At 33.5% G+C, this 23,305-nt stretch overlaps 1 protein-coding gene across 1 annotated transcript in view; it reads right to left on the reverse strand.

Annotated features, from left to right (window-relative positions):
• Positions 1 to 23,305, reverse strand: part of LOC140440092 (arrestin homolog) — a 729,008-nt gene that overhangs the window by 36,156 nt on the left and 669,547 nt on the right. Inside the window, exon 12 of the mRNA XM_072530366.1 lies at positions 19,608 to 19,958. Coding sequence (XP_072386467.1) covers positions 19,623 to 19,958 — 336 coding nt within the window. The 3' untranslated portion in view covers positions 19,608 to 19,622. The remainder of the gene's footprint in view (positions 1 to 19,607; positions 19,959 to 23,305) is intronic.

The following is a 23,305-nucleotide window of genomic DNA, read 5'->3' on the forward strand; positions in this document are numbered from 1 at the left end:
AAAAGCGTAAAGTGTTCTCGGTGGACGAAAAGTTATCGATACTTCGAGTAATAGAGAAAGGTAAAAAGCAATCGGATGTCGTTCGCCGTACGGGGCTGTGTCACTTAACTATGGCTACGATATGGAAGGACAGAAACAATGGCTTGAAGCGGAGATGGAGGGCGGTAGCAGGAAGAAGTTGCGGAAACCTCAGCACGAAGATTTAGATCACGCTATGCTTCAGTGGTTCCAGTAGTAGCGTATGAACCATATTCCACTTTCTGGGCCTGTGGTCAGCACAAAAGCTTGGATTTTTTGCAACTGAGCTTGGAATTGAGAATTTCAACGCATCCGAGGGTTGGCTGAGCAAGTGGAAGCTGTGGCACAAGATAAACTACGGACAAATTAGCGGAGAGGCTCACGATGTCAACAAAAACGTAACGGATGATTGGCTAAAAAACGTGTGGCCTGGACTGAAAGCACGATATGCGTCAGACGACATTTTTAATGCTGATGAGACTGGATTGTTTTTTTAAAAGGACACCAAACAGAACTTTAAAATTTAAATCGGAAAAGTGCGTTGGTGGAAAGCTCTCTAAGGAACGCATTACATTTTTAGTGGCCGCTAACATGATAGGTTCGGTGATGCGAAAATTGTTAGTAATAGGGAAGTCGAAAAATCCACGTTGCTTTAAAAACATAAAAAATCTACCGGTGACTTATAAAGCAAACAAGAGTGCGTGCATGACTTCAGAAATTTTTGAAGAAGCGAAAAGAAAATGGGATATCGAGCTTAAAGGGAAACCATTTTTCTGCTTGTAGACAATTGTCCTGCTCATTGTGTACTGTGCGACCTTCAAAACATTGAACTTTGTTTTCAGTCAGCAAACACAACAAGTGTCCTTCAGCCCATGGACCAAAGTGTCATCAAGAGTTTGAAAAGCCGTTGGCCAAACGTGGACAATGAAGGCGGAAACTTTATCAAAACTTCAGGAGTTTGAGGTATGAGGCATCCTGTGAAGAATCCTGAAGATATCATGGACAGACAAAGTCACCAATGAAGAAGTACTGTGGAAGATGAACACAACCGCGGATTTGGTCAACATCGTGAAGAGCCGTAAGCTGCAGTACTTGGGACATATATTGAAAAATCAAGGCAGATACGAGCTACTTCAATGCAGTTTGCAAGGTAAAATTAAAGGGAAAAGGGCCCCAAGACTAAGAAGAATATCCTGGCTTTGAGAGCATGGTATAGAAAGACCTCAACACAGCTTTTCCGTATAGCAATCAACAAAGTCATCATCGCTAGAATGATCGCCATCGTTCGGAATGGACAGGCACCCTAAGAAGAACGGAAGTATTCCAGTTGAAGACAGGCATTGATAGTTTCGGCTAGCAGCGGGAGTATGGCTTCTAGAATTTTTTGAGACATCCCTGTGTATACCATCTGGAACATAGGCTGTATTTTTGCCTACACTAACAGTCTCCTGGCGAGTATATCCCGTGATAGTTGGGCCTTCTATAAGTCACAATGATCCGTCGCCCAGCTTATTATATATGGACCAGACATTCAAGAAAAATTAGTAAAACTCACCTAACGTTGCGTGGTCGCCTTGTCTCGGAAGTCTGGAATATTTTGACTAGGGTCTGATTAAATTTGAATTATTTTGCGATGGACTCCAGAAGCTATCACAATCAAGCAATCGATCGCAATTGACCGGTTAAGCATCGCTAGTCTAGGCTATCAAAAAAATTCTACATTTTCGGTTATTTAAGAGCACTTCTCTTAAATAATTTGATGCCTTTTACGTAAATTTGTATGATTTCCAAGTATCTACTGGGTTTTGAGGAGTAGCAGAGCATATTATACTGACTATAAACTGTAATTTCCCCGTTAAATTATAGTCCGGTCAGAAAACAAATATTAATTAAGTTACAATCTTTAAGTGTTTTGCAGAACGTATAAAATACACTTTCGCTTACTGGTCCCTATACACACTCAATTTTATTGAACAAAACGTGCCTTATTACTATAACGTAGCTCAGATATTTATTCAGTACCATTTAATTCAGGTAATTTTGCTACACAATATTGAAGGCACAAAAACTCAGATACAGCTAAAGATGAGGTAGATAAAGAATAACGAATAGTGGGTGAAAATGACGACCATGTGTTATTCAGACCATCTGCCTACAGCCCCATTGAACCATACTATATAACAACTGCAGCCGACAACAACGACAATACGTCAAAACACAACTGTCTATCGCTTACTGATCGGAGGGTGATATTAGTGAGTGATAAACAGATAGAAGTCTATAGCATTATGGTCTTTAATAATTACCATATACATTAGTGATGTAACGAATGTCAGTTTTTGAACATTCACGAATGCAAATGCGAATATATGCCACCGACATTCGCGAATACGAATGCGAATGCGAATATTCAGTTATTTTTAATTTGGCAATTTTAATTGTCTCTGGCACTGCCGGCAGTCTCATTTGCGTGAGGTGTGTAGTTAGATAAGTTCAGATAAATTTAGTAATTCAGCAATTTTCAGAACAATTATACAAATTATGTACTGTATTACATTACAGTGTAGTGTACACTATAATATGTATCTTGTTCTGAAAATTGCTGAATTAATAAATTTATCTGAACTTATCTAACTGAAGTCGAACTGTTCATGTTTGTTTGTTTAAATTATTTACATAAAAACACATATACTAGACTATTTTTAATTTGTAGTTTAAAAATTCTTAGACTTTTTCAAGATGATTGTCTAAAATTAAAAACTTTTGGATAATAAAAGTTTCAGAGAATAATTTGTTTTTGTTTGTTTACACTGCATCATTTATTTTTTGTTTTCCAATTTTATAGTTTTTTAAGCTTGTAAAATAAAGTGAGTTTTCTTGACAACAAAACTGAGAAGTGAATGGATTTCTATTTTATTAACCTAATCTTCAAATTATTTTTTTTTCTTATACATATTTATATTCGCAAAACATTCGCACAAATTTCGCGAATGCGAATGCGAATATGCAAAAATATGCAAATATTCGTTACATCACTAATATACATACGCTACAGTTGTCGACGAAACGTTGTAGCATTTGAAAATTCTTTGGATATGTATTGAAATCCCCTCGTATTTGTTAAAATATTAAAGAATAATCTTAGTGTCTTGCTGTTTTCTTTCGTACAAGTTAAAACACCGAATCTTTCAATTTCCTTTCATTTGCGTTGCTATTCTTCGTTCACAAATTGTTGAGAGCACGAAATATGCCTCAAACCCATAAAACGGTCGTAAATCATAGGCGTTCCTAAGGTGTTTATTCATTAAATAATAATATAATGTTTTAATACTGTTATATATAATATTGATAATATTTTAATACTAATATATTTAGCAAAAAAACAATTAAAACTTTCACGACTAATGTTGGTTATTATATTATATTAATAAAAATAAGAATTTAACCATTAAAAATTTTGTAAATAAGAATACCTTATCTCATTGGATATTTCAATACTAATCTTCGCGTTTAATCACTTTACTAGAAAACCTGGAATTCATATCCGAAGGTACTATTCGTTGCAAGATAATTAAGATGGAACTCCCCAGATTTTTAATAATATAATTATATTCGAAACTTAACTTGAAAGGGTGAAGTTATTACGAACGAAAACAATTTTTTTGTTTAGTACGTTTTTGATCGCATGTAATTTACGGCTTGTCGGTGTTTCCGCGTCTACGGCAGTAATTAGCGTCTCGAATATTTCTTTTGCGAATTATATGCAGTGCGTGAGTGATTTTTTATTCCATATACCTACGAACATATACGTACCTTTCGCTGGTGCTCGTTTTGTTGGATTGTTTGTGATGGCTTCATCATCAAGTTTTACACCGGTACTGTTGCGTACAGTCAGTAAGTCTGTCTATTCACCAAGATAGAAGACTATTGTCCTGAATGTTCACGATGCTCTGGTTTCTCAGAATCTCACAAACACTGTTCGCAACATAGTCGAAAGTTGTGCCAACATGACTGGCGTAGGAGAGTCAACTTTATATAGGTTCCTATCAGAAAGAAAAAAACACGGTATAGCTAACCCAAACACAAACGAACACTTAAAGAGAGGGAAAAAGCCTATTGAAATTGATGCATTTGCCAAAAATGGTATTCGAAGGAAAATTCATGGATTTTTTTTTTAAAAAGAAATACCAAACCTAAACAAAATTTTACAAGAAGTTAGAGACGACCCGGATTTGCCTCATATCGGACGAACTAAATTGTGGCAAGTTTTAAGAGAATTAAATTTCCGGTGGGAGAAATCAGACCGAAAATCACTTTTGATTGACCGGGAAAAGAAGATGATGTTGGAGAAAAAATTATCTAAGATTCATATGAAAATTCCGGGCTGAAGAAAGGCCCATCTTCTACTAGGATGAAACGTGGGTAAACTCAGGTCATACTCTAAAAAAAATTTGGTCAGATAAAAATATATTAAGCTCCAGGCAAGCTTTTATGGAAGGTTGGTCTACTGGTATCTCCCAACCTTCTGGTAAAGGCAGTAGATTAATAATTTCTCACATTGGCAGTGAAAAAGGATTTGTTAAGCATGGTTTGTTGGAATTTCATTCCAAAAGCACAAAAGACTATCACGAGGAGATGACAGCTGATGTTTTTGAAGAGTATTTTGAGCAAATGATTGAACACATACCACCAAATTCAATTATAGTATTAGATAATGCTCCTTATCATTCACGACTAGTAGAAAGACTTCTAACGAATGCGTGGAAGAAACAGGATATTCTTGACTGGCTGCGGAATAAGTATCTGCCTTACGAAGATGGAATGGTAAAAGCAGAACTTTTAAAAATTGCCCGGCAACACAAATCTAAGTTCAAGAAATACGTAGTTGACAAAATGGCGGAAAGGCGAAACATCACAGTCTTTAGACTTCCACCCTGCCACTGCGAAATAAATCCAATTGAACTCATTTGGGCACAAATGAAAAGTTATGTGGCTAGAAAATATAAAATACAAGCTGTACGTGAATTGTTATACGAGTCTTTATAACATATTACAAAACAAAACTGGAAAGATGCAGTAAGACATGTAATAGAAGAAGAACAAAAAATGTGGGATCTTGATAACATAATTGATGCGACCGTAGAGATTATTAACCTAATTATTAACCCTCAAGACTCGGATTCCGAAGTTGATCGGCTATTTATTTTGAATTTGAATAGTTTTCTAATCGTAATTATATAAGGTAAGTAATAGTAGTTGTAATCGTAAGGTATTAAAGGGGAAAGGCGCAAAATGTCGCCTGTCAAAATGTTCAATGTGTTTTAAATGTATCTATATTTTTTTGTCAAATCCTGAGAAAACTAAAAAGCATTTTTGAAAAATTTAAAGGCAGAATGAAATATTTTTTAGAATAAATAAAAAGTTTCTTTTGCATGCAATATTTTCAATTAAAAATTATACTATATTTTCCCTTTTATTTTCACCCATGTTACATAACATATTAAAATAAACATTGTAGAAGTTTTCAGGGACTTTTTGCCCTGAGTAATAATGTAATCTTTCATTCTGCGTTTAAATTTTTCAAAAATATTTATTAGTTTTCTCCGGATTCGAAAATAATGGATACATTTAAAACAAATTGGAAATTTTGCCAGGCGACATTTGGCGCCTTTTTCCTTAATTAAATAAATGTATCTTTTACAAATGGCAAGAAACTTTTTATTTTTGAATAAAATAAATAAGTTTTATTAAAAAATACAATTTACATAAGTACATTTTAAAAAATATATTTATTTAGTTCAAATAAATGTTTCAATCATATACTCTACGACACTGGTCGTTCATCTCTAACCATTCAAAATACCCCCGTAATAGGATTATAAAGTATTGTATTCCTTCAGATATAAGGTGGGTTAGTCGAAAACGTCTTAAACCGTCAGTTTTAGGTTGGTTTTTACTATTATATCGTATTACCTATCCTCTCTGTATTTCAGTTTTCTAATTAGGGTTAAACTTGTAGTGAGCTATCAACAAATTGTGAACCGACTATAGAGTTAATGTAAACCATTTTATAGTTTGTTTATATTTCACAAGATGCGTATTTTGTCGGTATTCTTCGATCGAAGCCTCTTTTAGGAGATTCTGCGTTTCAAATAAGTATTTCAGTTTATATGTTTTGTTTATACCAAGATTGTGCGAATGAATTTTGAAAGTAAGTGTTCACTCTCTTTAAAGCCGGCCGCTGATTAAGGCGTTCTTAGTTTTGTTGGAGTTCGAATTTAGCATTAAATTCGTAATCTTTTCGTTTTCCTTTTTTGGTCATGGAAATATAGAGAAAGTGACAGTAGCAGTTAAATGTTTAGTATTGAGCAGTCAATAGTTACAGTTTAAGTGAGGTTCCAGAAGGTGAGGAATAAGAATCGTTGTTCCCATCCTCGTTTTGTTTCTCCCTGGTTGTCATCCCAGGCTTTTGGCAGATTGGAGATGAATTTGTTCCTATTCAGAAAATTCTATTATGATTCCAGTTTCAACCCTCAGAAACTTTAGTGCTTTTGTTTGGTGAAATCAGGTAACTTTTTGTGTTTAATTCTAAAGTCAAGATAGACATTTAAAAAATAATAATAATAATTGCTTTCATGCAGTAAGAAATAATCTCAAACCTTGTCGTATTTATCCCGATAAAACTATTAAATTATTAGAGTAGGTTAATAAAATGGCATCCTGAAAGTAAAAATCAAATTATGCGTACGTGTCAAAGAAATTGCGCATCTCTTTTTAATTAGCCAAAGCCTCAAGGTAAAATAAGAATATTATACAAGCTATTTTCCAATGTTCATTAGGTACGAAGCTCAAACCATGTCTGAAATGCCGCAAGGTATTTTTGTGCTTTAAATATAGTCATTCTTCTTCGGCTTTTTGTGTTGCGATATAAGAGCCCGTCACTTGATTTTACAAAATGATTAAAAGGATGGAAAAAAGAATTCACCTTCAGATTTTATATTGAAAAATATCTTTTATTCTTAATATTTTTTTTTGTCTAATTATTGGGGCCCAATATCAATACGTAGTAAGATACAGGTTGTTACAGTTTTTTAATTGTTTTTAATTTGAGACCCTATTGTTTCTGTTTCGTGAATATAAGTTTCTTTAATGTTAATCTACGGTTGATGTGTCTACCTAGGCATTTTATGTGATCATACTGTTGCAATTGCTGGTTATTTAATGACACAGATAGGCATTCGATTAGTGAACGTGATATGAACTGACTTAGCAACTTCTCTACATTTAACGGCAAGTTTCAGAATCAGTGGTTAACCCTAGGAGTTAAGTAACCTTTACCTCTAGTTTAACTGACAGATGCCGTTTCACATTCACAGATTCGGTTATGGTCATTTAACCTTAGGTTTCGTTTTATTTTTCTTATGTTGGTAGGAAATTATGAGCAATAATCAGATTTTTATGGAATACTCTCAGTAAATATTATGGACATTGACCAATATGGATGAGTTATGACACATTTGTCACGTTAGATCGAAAACAAAATATACAGATATTATTCTCATTTTCAAGTTCTGTTCTAGTGTGGTAGTTTGTTCTAAGTAGTGGTTGTTTGTTCTTCCAAGTTAAAATTAAAATTATAAACTGGAATCCACAAAAATGTTTAAGAAATCTATCTTCAGATATGTATCTTTAATTTGCTCCAAAATATTTTCAATTTTGTTCTTTGAGAATCTAAACCGACAGAAAAAATATTAATGGTCTAGTTCTTCAAAATTATTTTGTCTGTGCCTAATAATTCTTGGTCTGCCAGCTTCCTCGTCACTGCTAAAAGGATTTACATCATATAAATCCATATCTGATTAATTAATAATTTATGTAGCTGTCTACACTCTGTCAATATCAACAAAACGAAATTCGAAATTCGAAATTAGGTTAGGATATCCTGGTTAAGCTCTAAACCACCGCTTTTACTTTGGGTTAAAAATTTTGTAGGTTAAGCACAACCCGAGCTGTTGACCTTATATTGTGAAACCTATATTTCAGGGTAACCGCTGGTTATCTCTTAACCGCAAGGTTACTTTACTTAAGATAAATTTGTGTCAAGGTTAACTTGAAGCAGAGAGAAAGCAGGATCTGAATTTGTTTTCTTTAATAACTTCATTAATAAAATTGCTGATGCGATGAATTTGCTCTATCGTGGTATGCTGCTGCTTAAATCTAAACTGGTAGTTGGGTATTATTTGATGTTCTAAGTAAATTAGTTGTCATTTAACTAACAGCAAAAACTTTTGACATCATTGATAAAGGACTAGTAGGTCTATAAGCCGTAATGTTTTCAGGAGGCTTCACCTAATTTAGAAATCACAATAAGTTTTGCAATTGTACGCAATAGAAGAAATAGGAGATAGAAGCCAGTTCTTAAAATTGCGTCAGTTATCTAACTTGCCAAAAGTAGTCTGTGGGAATCACGACTAACTGCAACGAAATTCAGTCATTACTGAAAAACAATTCATTATTCTTATCCACAAGACAACTAACATACTGGATAGCATATAACAACAAAATTCCGGATCTTCTAGATTTTGCAACATTTAAAGGTTTACCTAACACGAATTTAAAAATATAGCCTAGTTTTGACCTAAGTTCGGACCATAGTGCCATAATATTAACATTAAGCACAACTAAAATATACAATCAACAGCCATTAAGACTATCTAAGAAAAGAACAAACTGATAACAATTTGAAAACATCATTAACCAGAATATAATGTTAGATCATCAAATAAAAGAATATGATGAGCTGGAATTTGCAGTACAAAAGCTAGTGGCTGTAATACAAAACGCTACTTGGAAATCTACTCCTACAAGTAAAAAGGGTAATCCCGAAGACAACAATTCTAACTGAAAAAAGGGGAGCGCGTGCAAAATGGCAAAAGTCCTGAAATTCACTTGATAAGACACAGCTAAATAGACTAACACACCAGCTAACGTCAGCGCTAAATCAAGCTCATAATGACACCTTAAATTTTTATATTAACAATATCTCTCCATATGACCACTCTATATGAAGAGCAACTAAAAAATTCAAAAATATAACACTACAAATTCCTTCAATCAGAAAACCTGATAAAAGTTGGGCGCAGACTGACAATGAAAAAGCTAATGTATTTGCAGAATATTTAAAAAATATATTTACTAAAAATTTAGGTCAAAACATAAATGATGATGTAGTTAACGAATATCTAGATGCCACCTGCCAACTATCACCTCCAATACAAGCATTCTATTCATTCGAGGTTCTCAGAATAATAATGAGTACCAACGACCAAGCCCCAGGATATGATTAAATTGATGGAATAATCCTAAAACATCTACCCAGGAAAGCAGTTCCCACGCTTACTAGTATCTATAATAGAATGCTGCAGTTAATCCATTTCCAATCCATATTATAATGATTGGAAAGCCAGGTAAATTGTCTACAGAACCTTCTTCCTATCGTCCGATAAGCTTGTTACCCTTGATGTCTAAGATATTTAATACACGAATGTCACTTTGTTTTCGTCAAAAATATTCAACAATCCAACAGTGTCATAGAATAGAAAATAAAATCAAGAAAAGTTTGGAAGAAAAGACTACGTGTGCCTTAGTATTTTTCACCAACTATATTCACCAACGTTCGTTTCAAGTAAAAATCAATATTGATTTCTCAATCTATTATTTAATCCAATCCGGAGTTCCTCAGGGAAGTGTCCTCGGTCCCTTCCTGTACCTACTGCTGACATACCTATTACAGATGACGTCAATAATTTTGCAGACCTTTCAATTCAAAATACTGTGTATGATAGGTAACGTCCTTTGGTATGTGAGCAATGCAACCATCCAGTGTTTAATTTCTAAAATTTTAGGTGTGGGAACTCTTAAAGCGGGAAGCTCAGACCGGTGGGTATGGAATACACCCCAGGAAGGAGGGGGGCCCTCACCCAGGAAAACTTTTGAAAATTATATCTGTAAACCTTTGTTTTTAGGCCACCCAGACAGAATAATACATTAATTTTTATAAAATACGCGAACTAGGATGACTCGCCCGTCACCTTCCTCCTGCCTGATTCCGTGCAAGACTCATCACAGCACAGCTCACAAATCACAACTGCTTGTACGGGCGCTTACTATCTGCTTACGTACGAGTCACTCGCAAACAAAGCATAGCATAATATTGATCCTACCTACAATTTTTTTTAACTAAAACTTGTAGTTTTAAAAGCGTTCCCTTGCGTTCCGGCACTCTTGGGAGGTAAGGGAACGCCGTTCCCTTGCGTTCCCACTGAAATTAACCACTGCAACCATCCACAATCACCTAGGAGCATCAACCGTAAAATACGTCAAATCTATATACAAGGCCGACAAGGCCAAAATTCTTAATTCAACACACCACAGCCAAATTGTCAGTGAATTATATAAGCCACCAATGGAGGAACGAAGACTAAAGAGAATTTGACCAGAAGACCTGGTTACATTGTTGAAAATGGGGAACTGTCGTTGGACGGTAGCCAAATCAACTCAATATTGTCATCACATTCACTAATTACTCAATGTACTGTTTATGAGTGGATTGTAAATATGCATTTAAAAATAAAAATAACAAAAATATACAGTTTAGCCCAAAATAAACAGTACTGAACTTTTAATTATTTTATTGTTTTAAAAAATACATATTATTGACACTTTATAACATGTTCTAAATGAGCTCCTCCTCTCTCAAGACAAACTTCATACCGACATTCCAGATTTCTCGTAATGTTATGGAATAAAGGCTGTCTCAAGTTCGCGAAGAATGCTCTAACGGCATCTTTAACTCATTGATGATTTGTGGTGCCCGTTTAAAAAGGGCAGTTTTAGCCATGCCCCAAATGTATGCGTCTGGAGAAGTTAAGTCTGGAGAATGTGCAGGATAGGGGAAGTCAGTAAATCGTGAAATGAATTTGTTTGGAAAATGTCCCTGAAGAAATTTACGAACTGCGACAGCAGTATGGCAAGTTGCTCCAACCTGCTGGAAAAATCGGTCTCCAAATTCCAAATTACGTGCACGACAAAATTAACATAGATCAGGGATAAAGCGTGTTAACATTTGTATGTACCTTTGTTTATTAAGTGCGAATTGCCTACCATTTTCTTCGATAAAGTATGGATCAATGATTCCGTGTCCAGAAACTGCACACCAGATACTCACTTTTGGGCTGTGTAAAGAAACTTTTTGAACTTTATCTGGTCTGGCAAAGCTCAGGAATCGATTTGTGAGACGATTTACATGGCCTGGCAGATGAAAATGTGGTTAATCTAAAAACCATACATTTTTCAAAAATTCAGGATTTTCATACTGTAATTCAAGAATTCTGGCACAATATTTCACTCTAGTGTGATAATCCCTGGGATGTAATTGTTGATGTACCTGAATCACATACAAAAATGCACCCATCTCCTTTAGGATTATTTGCAAGGAAATTCGTTTTAAGCCAAGATGGCTTCGGATTTTCCAAGATTTTTTCAAAAACACGTTCATTGGTATCGTTGTTGTTAACTGTCCTGGGACGCCCTGAGTTTCCTTTTTGTTGACACAATACATTACCCGTATTTCTAAACTTTTCAACAACCTTCAAAATTACAGCATTAATTGGAGAACGTTTATTAAATAAACTTTGAAAAATTATATTAAAAGGCAAATATCGAGCACAATTTTAATAATCAAATCTTGCCCAAGTACTTTTCTTGTCGGCAACAGGAGAGAATTCTCTCTCCTATTACCGACAAGAATGTAGCGTAGAATCTTTTTAAATAATCTTATATACTAAAACGCTAAGCCCTTTTCTTGTCCACCACTTTACTCAAAAACCATATTAGATAGTTAAAATATTTTTTCGGAATATTATTAGTATTACGTATGAGATTGTCAAGATATACTTTTGGTACAAAAATTCACTTCCGGTTTTGAGATGACCGGAAGTTAAAATTTACTTTAAGTTTTAGACCCCACAATGTAAACGTCGAGACGAATCTAAATATGTACTTCCGGTTGCGATCCGACACCGGAAGTGACCTGAAACGAGCATAAAACGTCAAGATAGAGCAAATCTGACACCGGATTCGTGATCAGCATGCAAAATTAACTGCTAAATGATAACATTGTAACAAAAAAGATTGTTTTAGACGAAATATTTCGTGATATTTAATACACTTTTTACTTGTATTATTATTGATGAATGTTATTTATATTCTTGCTTATATTGTTTGTATTGATCTCTTAATTTTTCTCGCAAAATAAAAATTTCATTTAAAAAACTCGGTGTCGAGTTGGTCCGCTAGTTTTAAACTGTTTGTCCTTGTTCTAGTGTAGTGTTATGTACAATTTATGTTTCAATTTCATGTTTATTACATTCTGCGCTTGCTGGATAGCCCAAATCTGACGAAATGCCCCTGATGATGCTGTAGAAAGCGAAAATACTTGGGCAAGATTTGGTTATTCAAATTGTGCTCTATATTTGCCTTTAATTTTTCAAAGTTCATTTATTCGAGCATTCAACCTTATATCAGTTTATTAAATAGTTGTGTGAATTGATCACTGATCACACACGTATTGCAGACTTGCACTATTACGTCGGCCGATTCTGTATGAGCGAAAATAATGCTCCACAAGAAACACTTTCTCCTCTGTACTTAACACCATTTTTAGCAATTAGGCCTTAATAATTAATTGTTTAAGGATTACTTGACAGGTCTATATTAGTAAATTTGAATATGACAGCGCGCACAAAGAGACCTCTATGTTTTAGTTTCAGTACTATTTATTTTCGGCAATATTGTATCTAACTACTATCATCTACTATATACTCACATTGGCATTCGTTTATAGACAAGTTATATATTATGAATAAGCAGTTTGGGACTTCTATTAAGCATCACAAACTACTTTTTATATTCCTGCATATTTAAAACAGCAAAATTTAAACCTCAAACTTAAAAACTCTATCAGGGAAAGAACAATAAGGTTGTTAAATAACCCTTTAACTTTAGTGCGGTGTACCTTTAAATTTCAAGCAAAGATAAATGCAAACATGAACTGTGTTAGAGTAAACTGTATGAGGACTTATGTAAATAAGAGGCTCAATGTTGGTATAGAACCGTCAAGTCGTTACAAGAGCTTTACGGATTAGGCCTGAATTGGTCATCGACGCCATTGACGGATTACTACTGATAAGAATGGCTAATTAGATTGAAACACAAGGATTATTCGAAAAATAATGGTACAGTATTTGCGTGTGAAAGTGTGAAAGTGTGAAAAATATTTATATTAATTAATAAAATACTACAAAATAGTTCTAAAGGTATATCTTAATAAGAAGAAGTTATTATTAAAAAAAAATACTTTATAAATATCTGATTTGAGGAACGTTGATTGGGAAGAATAGTATGATAAACTCATGGACAAAAATATCGAATATTTTGGAATTTTTTTAATTCTTTTTGTGTAGTCACTATTATTTCAAAATAATTTTAGATTACTGATTTTACTCATATAGCAGGCTGTTATACTCAATTGGTTTGAAATACTTTGACGTTTATTCAGCGTTTAGTGTCATTCGTGCATTTTATCATAAAAAAACCTTCTTCACGTAAAGGAAAAAAGGGTAAAAAATCATAGTAATTCGGTTATTTTTATTTTAATTTATTTTCATTAATTTAAGTTTTATTAAATATTGTTTAATATGTTGTAAAACAAATATGCCACCAATTCGACACTGCGATGAAGCCCAAGCAGCACAGATTGTAATTTTGTACGAGGAAGGATATACCCAAAAAAATATCGCACGGCGTCTCAGGAGAAGTCAATCTACAGTTTCAAATATTTTAAAAAGGTACCATGAGACAGGCAATTTTGTACGAAGGCCTGGTTAAGAATGTCCAAGGTGCACAACCGCAATTGATGCACATTTTTTGGTTTTTAATTCTACAAGAAATCGCTCATTGACATCGATAAACCTCAGAAATGAGCTACTTAATGTCAGACAAGTTATTGTGAGCTCAAAAACAGTTAGACGAATATTAAAAGAAGCAGACTTAAAGCCTAGACGTCCTGCAAAAGTTCCACGCCTTTTCCAAAATCATAAAGCTCTTCGTTTAGAATTTGCAAGAAGACATATTCATTGAAATATCGACAACTAGAAAAATGTTCTTTTTGCTGATGAGACCAGAATCCTATTATATAAGCCAGGTGGTCGAAACCACGTCTACAGAAGAGTTGGAGAACGATTCGCCACCTGAAATCTTACCCAGACCGTTAGTTTTGGAGGTGGTGGCATAATGCTTTGGGGAGGGTATTAGTTGGAAGGGACGCACCGCACTTGTGGAAGTGATTGGACGAATGACTGGTGAGACTTACGTTCAACATATTCTGCAAGATCATGTTTTGCCATATGTTGGTTACATTGGATATGGCAGATTCATGTTAATGCACGATCACGCTCGACCACATGCTGCTGCCATAGTGAGTAAATATCTTGATGAGATCCAAATTCAAAGATTGGATTGACCACCATTTAGTCCGGATTTAAATCCAATAGAGCACATGTGGGATCAGCTAAAACGTCGCATACGACAAAGAACTCCCGTTCCAAATACGATAGAGCAGCTTCTGCTTGCTGCACAGCATGAATGGAATGCTATTACATAAGGGTATGTCCAAAACTTACTTGCAAGCATGCCTAGAAGGATGCAAGCAGTAATAAAAGCTAGAAGGGGGAAGACTGGTATCTGAACATGCACTTGTTTTAATTAAAAAGACTTGTTTAAGCAATTTAAGTTAGCATTTAAGTTTAAAGAAAAAAAATATTATTTACCTAGCATTAAACATGATTTTTTTTCGCAATTTTCTCCGCATAAAAATTTAAAATTGTTTATTAAACATTGTTAAAATAAACTCTTGTCCACAATAAACGACTTGATTGACCAGAATTTATTTTCAAAATAAAAAAATTAGAAAATTCCAAAATATTCGACATTTTTGTCCATGAGTGTATTTCAAAAACATTAAGTTTTCAGAAAAGACAATTAAAGATTGAAATGGGTTACGAGATTGTTTATTAGGGATAAATGGATAATAAAACGGAACAGTTTAAATGTCTTATTTAAGTTTAAACAACAAAATAATGAAAAAATCACATCTGTATTGCCATTAAAAAAAAATTTAGAAAAAAGTTTTTACAAGTTAGGGTAAAAGTCCCTATAGTATTGTGGCATTACCGCTACATTGTTTTTTCTTTTTAAAAAGAGAGAGCAAACCAGTTTTCTTTTTTTCATTTATGCCTACTTTTTTCTTATACGCTCGTTTTAGAGTAACGTTATGTGCTGATGGAACTCGTCATTTATTTTTAAGAACGTTTTTAAGGTATTTAATTCTTGTTGTTTTTACATTTTATATAGTAAGTGACTAGGATTTTCTTTAATAGCTTTTAAAACGCATATTCGTAAGAGAGGGATTGAACCACCTTCTTCCGTTTTAAAAAAATGTCCCGTTTTTCATTACGTTTCGAAATTTTAAGTAACTCTGACTTAAAGGCGTATTCCGGAAAATTGATATTATTTTTAACTGACCAATTTTTTATGCTCGGTACGTTCCACGACTGTTTTGGTTGTTTCTCCAAAATCTCCGAATGGTAAGGTCTTCTTCTTCCTATGCTGTCCCCATTAACGGAGGTTGGCGACCACATTTTTAAAAGCTTCTCTGTCTTTTGGCTTCTCTCTACAGTCCTGTTTGTCCAGTCTCGAATATTTCGCAGCCATGACTTCCTCTTTCTACCTATTCCCTTTTTGATGACCTGCCGAAGACTATATTTATTATTTCTCAGTATGTGTCCAAGGTATGCAGTCTTGCGTACTTTTATCGTTCTCAATTTTTTGTCTCGACCCATCCTTCTCAGCACTTCCTCATTGGTGACCCTGGCAGTCCATGGAATTCTCAACATTCTCCGGTATATCCAAAGTTCAAAGGCTTTAATCTTCTTAACTATTTGCGCTTTTAGTGTCCATGTTTCTACCCCGTACAATAGTTGCGACCAGACGTAATATTCAACAAACCTCAGTCTCAGCGCAGTATTCAGATTTTTGTCACAGAACAATTGCTTGAATTTTAAGAACGCTGCCCTTGCCATTTCTATTCGTACCCGGATCTCTTGGTCTGGATCTAATTCTGTGTTGATGTAAGCTCCCAGATATTTATATTTTGTCACTCTCTCTATTTGCTGTCCACCAAGAGTTAGTTGTTCATTATTTATTGGACTCCTTGATACTATCATAAATTTGGTCTTATCTGTGTTGATGTCAAGTCCCATTTGAATGCATTCACTATTTATTGCATCTAGTAAAGTTTGTAGTTCTTCTATACTCTCAGCCATATTACCGTGTCATCTGCAAATCTCATGGTGTTTATGATTTCTCCACCAATTCTTATTCCCTCTTTTCTTTCCCATAAGGCTTTTCTGAATATGACCTGTGAGTACACGTTGAAAAGCGTCGGAGACAAGACGCATCCCTGCCTAACCCCTCTCGCAATCGCTATATTATAAGGTGCATTATCTAAAACTATAATTGATGGTTCACTCAGACTAGGTAACAGTTTCTCCTCAAGCCATTTAATAAACACATCTGCATTCATGTTTTCATGATAATTAGCAGATTTTGATTTTGAAGAAAAAATCAAATCTGCATTTTCTATAAAGACTTCTTTTCCTCCGGCATGAAGAATGATGTGTCTTTTGTCTTCGCTATCTGCGTGTTTTATTGATTTTTTACTGCCATTTTATGCTAAACTCTTTTAATTCCACCCTTTGCAAATATCCATGTCTCATCTAAGTATACGAATATTGCATTTTCAGATTTAAGTCTAGTATATTCTTTTAAAAATTTAATTCTTTTGTGAACCACACTACTCCTTTCGCATAAAAGTAACCTATTATTTTCTTTTTTGAATTTAAATCCTAAATCTCTCAACACTTTACAAAGTCCTCCTAATTTCAGAAACTTTTCTTTCTCATATTTTGGCCAGTAAAGTATCTAAACTGACATGTTTGACAAGTCAATGCTCCTAGAATGTTAACGAGTTGTTTTCTTCTCTTTGTGAGACTTGTCCATCATTGGCACATCTATTTATTTATGCACATCTGCAATTAATTCATCAATATCCAACTAACATCTAGGCATGATGGTCACTTGAAACTACACGTTTGAATTACAATATACTCAGTTTAGATTAATATGACAGAAACTTTATAACTGTTGTGCTTGAAAGCTAAAATATAATATAACCACTTAGAAAGATCCTAAAAACATTAAGCAAATTAGCCTAATGATCATTAGGAATGCAGATTGTAATTGAATTACGTTTGATAAAAAGTTTAGAAATGGTTGGAAACTGTTCATAAACAAATTAAAATGTTTCTCACACATATTTTATTTTTGATACAACTGTTTTTATTTGAAAATAAAAATTTAAATATATTTACCAAAACCCTAACTTTAACCCGTAATCGCAGACTCCTCAAAAACGGTACACTCTAACAGACATATGGTCAATCTAACCACCACTATTTAAATTGACAAAATGTTCTAGAATGGTTCTAGTTTACTCCAAACTTTACTTTTTAACAAAAATTGAAAGTGATAATTAAGTACTTTGTATATCTACTTTGAATATAAATTATTCTTAGCACGGTAGTATTTTTTTCATAGAAAAATTATTAAACAAGTAGGTGAAAGAAATTTACGTTTAAGAGCGTAGGCGCAAAATTTCGGGCCAATACTTTTTAACCCTTAACTTGGCAACGTATGTTATAATATACATAATATTTCAAATTTTTTATTTGACAATCAATAGTATTTGAAACCCAGTTCTTGGCACTGTATAGTTGAGTATACACTATCGTAAGTAGCCGAGTGGAAATCAGCCCGAAAATTCTTAATTTCGCGCATTTAGTTCTGATGGTATGGATACAGTCTCGACAAAATGGCTGAGCACGCGTGTTGTTCCAACCAACAAATGGTAAGTGTTTATATTAGTTTATTGTTTTTCATTGTACAGTGCTATTTTTTTGGGAACTTATTTTTTAAACATTATACTGTTTATGTATAAACAAATTTTTGGTGTAATGTAAATATTTTTTCAGCAAATCGATTCAAAACTTTATGTATTGTATAGTATACACCGCCCGATATGGCTTAATTGACATTAATTTTTTTTCAGACTAAAACAAGGAGAATTTATAGAATAATGACTCTTTTGCCTCCAGTTGGTGCTGAAAGCGACCCAGAGAGTAGTGGTGATCACGAACAAGAGGTATTATCTCGTAATTTATTGAAAAAATTCACAGAAGACACAGATGATGTTAAAGAAAATATAACTTCTGAAGAAGATATATAAGAAGCTGTAGATATATTATCTGTTTCAGTCAGTAAAGGAGGACTAGCAGCAGCTACTCCTTCAGTAGTGCCACAATTTTCTCCAGTTGTGATATTGTTCTCCATTTTCTAGTATACATGCAATGGACAGGTGCAGAAATTGCAAGAAGGGACAAACTGCCATATTTTGTAATAAGTGTAATATTAGACTATGTTTAGTGCAGAACAGGAATTGTTTTATGGATGTTCACATTAATAAATAAATATTTTTGATTAAATTTTGATAGTTCTTATTCATATTCCGTGTCCTTCATAATTTGGCAATGTATGATATGCTATACAGACCTATTTTTCGGTCTATTTGGCGATGTATACTCTGGTATACAATCCAAATTTTTGACATATAGATGTCATATATTTTTTTGTTGTTATAGAATATTTGTATGATGCCCAAACAGCAAACATACCAATTTTCAGATTTTTAGATTCAAAATTAACCTTTTGCCAAGTTAAGGGTTAAATGCAATCATTTTTTTCGAATCCTGAGAAAACTAACAAATATTTATGAAAAATTTAAACGCAGAATGAAAGATTACATTATTACCGAGGGCCGAAAGTCTCATAGAATAAACAAAAATTTTTTTTGAATGAGATATTTAAATTAAATTAAAAATCACACTAAATTTTCTCTTTTTTTTTCACCCCTGTAACTTATTAAAATAAACATTATAGAAGTTTTCAGGGACTTTTGGCCCTCAGTAATAATGTATTCTTTCATTTTGCGTTTAAATTTTTCAAAAATACTTATTAGTTTTTTTAGGATTCGAAAAAAATGAATGCATTTAAAAAGCATTGACCCGAAATTTTGCGCCTACGCTCTTAATAACATTATGAAAGAATACTATTTATTAAAACAAATGTAACAAAATATGCAAAACTATGAACAACGGGTTGATGATACATATATTTATTGTATACCTAAAATTTAGCAAAGTGTTAAACATTGTGGAGAACACCAGTGCAGTTTACCGTGCCTTTTACTACAAAGAAAAGTTTTCTTTTTTTACAAACAAAAGAGAAAGTATTTCCGTTAATCGTTTAGAGGCGTAAGTTGGTTGAATGTACTGTATATTATCGAGATATCTCACCTGTTTCTCCATATCTCACGTTCCGTCCTTTTCTGGTTTGACATCTTCCTTACAATACGGAACAGCGTTAATATCTGCTGGAGCAGCACGACTTCCTCCAGGTTCTTCATGACCCTGGTCATCACTAGCCGGTTTTAAGTCGGGATTAATTCTCTCGGGTGTGGTTCCCTCCGGTGGTTTCTCGGAAGCCAGCATCTCGATTTGGGTTTGTTCTAGGTCACAGCAGGTATGCATTAACGTAAAAGGCAATTTTAAGCTAAGGTCGCCGCCCATTCTATTGACTAGGAGTTTGACTTTGACGTAGTACGAGACGTATATAGCAAATACATTGCGATCGTCGGGAGCATTACGCTGAAACGAAAAAGTTTATTTTTAAATCCTTAAAATACAAATATATAAAAGGTAAAAAAAAAACTCATTGTCTCCAAGTAAGAGATGTAGTGCTTTCAAATCCTCCCCCTTTTTAAATTTAATGTCTGTTTCGCCCCCCCCTTTTAAGTGTTTTCTGTGTGTCTTAAATTGTCCTTAATTTGTAATTTTTTAACTTTAAATACTGGACTTTACAACCAGTTGCCACATATTAACAACAGAACTTTATGGAAGAAATTTGATAATTACAAGTTGATAGAATTGCACACCCACACAATTTGTACATCTAATCTCATTCATTGTCTCACAACTGTCACCTTCAAAAATAAAATCTCAATAAATAACACACATTTCATAAATATATCTCTAGAATAAATATAAATAACTTTTAAATAACTCAATGGTATAGAACATTACTTTCATCAAACAAACAATTATATTACACCTATCTCTACTTCATTGGATAAAATCTGTCTCCTCAAGAACTTCCCCGTTTACTGTCAAACAATTACAATAGCAGACTTAAGTTCTCCAATCAACAATACAGGATAGTTTGAACCATGTTCTTTCAACCATCAATTAATAGAGTACTGGCATCATTTATTTAACTTTGTATCGAGACCTGAAGATGCTTTGCATATTGTAGAAAGCGAAACCGGTCGTCTGGATAGTTAAATTAAATTGATTGTGAGTAAGTCTAATTTATTATTTCTTTTTCCTTTTGAAATGGACTCACACAAGCAACACATTCATGATTCATGATATAAATATATCTTTAAAAGTCTAGACACATATTTGTAAAAAACCACTACTGGCTAAAGTTTATTCTAAATAGAACTACCAAAATAGTTAAACAAAATGTCTATTTGAACAAAAACACAAATCAACTCTTCTCTAAAAGACAATAAAATTTTGTATGAGATTTGTAAAAATGGAAAACATCCATTTTGTAGTTTCTCATCCAGTTTACTTTTGCTGATGATGTAATAGATGAAAATTTGTAGATGACCATCACCTCATATTCTCTAAATACACATCGGTAAAATCAAGCCTCATCTTGACAAACCTTGTAAACCCATTAGTTCCCAACGTTGCGTAAACGCAACATTTTTAATTTTATTTTTTTAAATGTATCACTACTCAAATATAATTTTTATTGCTACATTTTATTAAAAACAGGACATAAATACGAATTTATTAAATTATTTTAAAATAATTAAAAATGTATGTATATGTAGTGAATATTGAAAAAATCGAAATTTTTTTTTCATATCTTTGTCGATTAGTAAATTATTATTTTGAAATTATCAATTTATGTTGATATATCTATCAGTAATAAAGATAGTGTGTTGTATTTCAAAAATCTTTTTTGGTTTTTGCATACCCAATCGATTTCAATAATGTTGCGTTAACGGGACGTTGGGATTTCCTGTAATAGGCGCCGCTAACTCGGCAGACTAACGGCTTTAGATAATAAAATTTAGATTTTGCATTTTTGTTTGTACAATAATTCTAATTTAATTGGATAAATGAAAAGAACATGCAGTTTGCAGTATTTTCTCATAATCTATCCATAAATGAGGAAATGGTGCCATATTTTGGAAGACATAGTTGTAAGATGTACATAAAAGGAAAACCAATTAAGTTTGGGTTCAAACTGTGGTGTCTACGTAGTTCAAATGGCTATATATTTAAATTTTTACCTTATGGTGGAAAAACAAGTGCTTATTAAAACGAGTTGGGTCTAGAAGAAAACGTTGTGCTGGATTTGTTGTCAGTGATAGAACGGAAATCTAATCATCGCATATTTTTTGATAACTTTTTCTCATCTTACAAGCTATTCGGTTTGCTAAAAGAAAAAGGATTTTACGCTACTGTGACGATCCGCGAAAACCGTACTTGTGATAATACAATGGAAAGTGTAAAAAATATTAAAAGACAAGAGAGCACATCTGTTGCTAGTGACGGTCAACAGTAGAGAGAGAAAGAGAGAGGGTACGTCTGTTGCTAGCGATAGCCAACAGGCAAAAGAGAGACTTTTTTGTTTGCTATTTTAAAACTCTCTGTATTTCTAAAGGGGTAAGGTTGAAGTGGGAGAAGAAAGGGTTGGAGTAGGGTAATGATTTTACAATTGAGGTGAAGAATGATAGGAATTAATACAGCGAAAAATGACATGATTTTTCTCTTGTGAAAAATTGAACATTGTGTATTTTATGTATTAACCATCGACAAAAAAATCACCCGTTCACTAGACCTAATTCTTACAAACACTAAGTTTTTTTAACGCACTACATCCTGCTGGATCCATTTTGGGACAGCACACAAAATTTTACTGTGGCGCCTTCTATTGAGAAATATCAAGAATTCACTACAGAATGTTAGTTTACATTGTTTTCTTCTTAGCGCTATGTTTATCAGTTCGACAAACGCATCAAAAGGTACAATTTTGTAAGTAAGTTCACGCCTTTTTCTGAAAGAGCGGTACTTACATGCTTTTACTACTAGACAAATAAAATTCAAATTTCATTTGTTAGCAGAGCTTATTATACCCAAACGTGTAGTTTTGAGTGTAAGTTAGTATGTTTTTAACAAATTTTGTCGAATTCGATGAGATTTTAGATTAAATAAGTTTGAAGTATTCGTTTAGGGATACTGGGCGGAAGACGTTTATATAAAATACATGTTGATACTTTTGTAATCCCAATTTTTATTTTAGTTTGTTATGAAACCAGAACATTTAGCACCAATATCTCTGAAAAGTGTTTATGAAAGGAAGTATCGTCATCTAGATGCTGCTGTACAAGATGTTGCTTCAGCAACTACTGAACATGAAGTAGACATTGCTATTATACCGCATGCTGCTGGCCCACAGACCGATGAAGAGGACTTGGAAAAAAATGATTTAGAAGGTGTCGAAAATATATTTCCTACAGACATAGTCGGTGAAATCGAATTGCAGCACATAAACAGTGGTAATGGAGAAGAAATTAAGGACGAAGGCGGCTTTCCAGTGTCTGAAAAGTTAAACAACTTGAAAATAAAATGGACCAAAAAATAAAGATAAGTCAAAAATGGACTAAAAATTTTGTTGACACTAGTATGCCAGCAACCTTCGGTTGGGCTGACCGTTGGGAAATCTAAAAAAATGGAACTGAAAAACTGTAGTTCCGTTCAAGTATTTAAAAGGTGTTTGATGAAGACATTTTTGACTATTTGATGCATCAAACAAATTTGTATTTATCAACAAAAATAGACATGACTTCTTTATTTTAAAAGCTGATCACAAACTTTTTGTGGCAATTTTACCTCTAACAGGATATCATAAATCA

Source organism: Diabrotica undecimpunctata, chromosome 4, assembly GCF_040954645.1.
Source record: "Diabrotica undecimpunctata isolate CICGRU chromosome 4, icDiaUnde3, whole genome shotgun sequence".
NCBI lineage: Eukaryota > Metazoa > Arthropoda > Insecta > Coleoptera > Chrysomelidae > Diabrotica > Diabrotica undecimpunctata.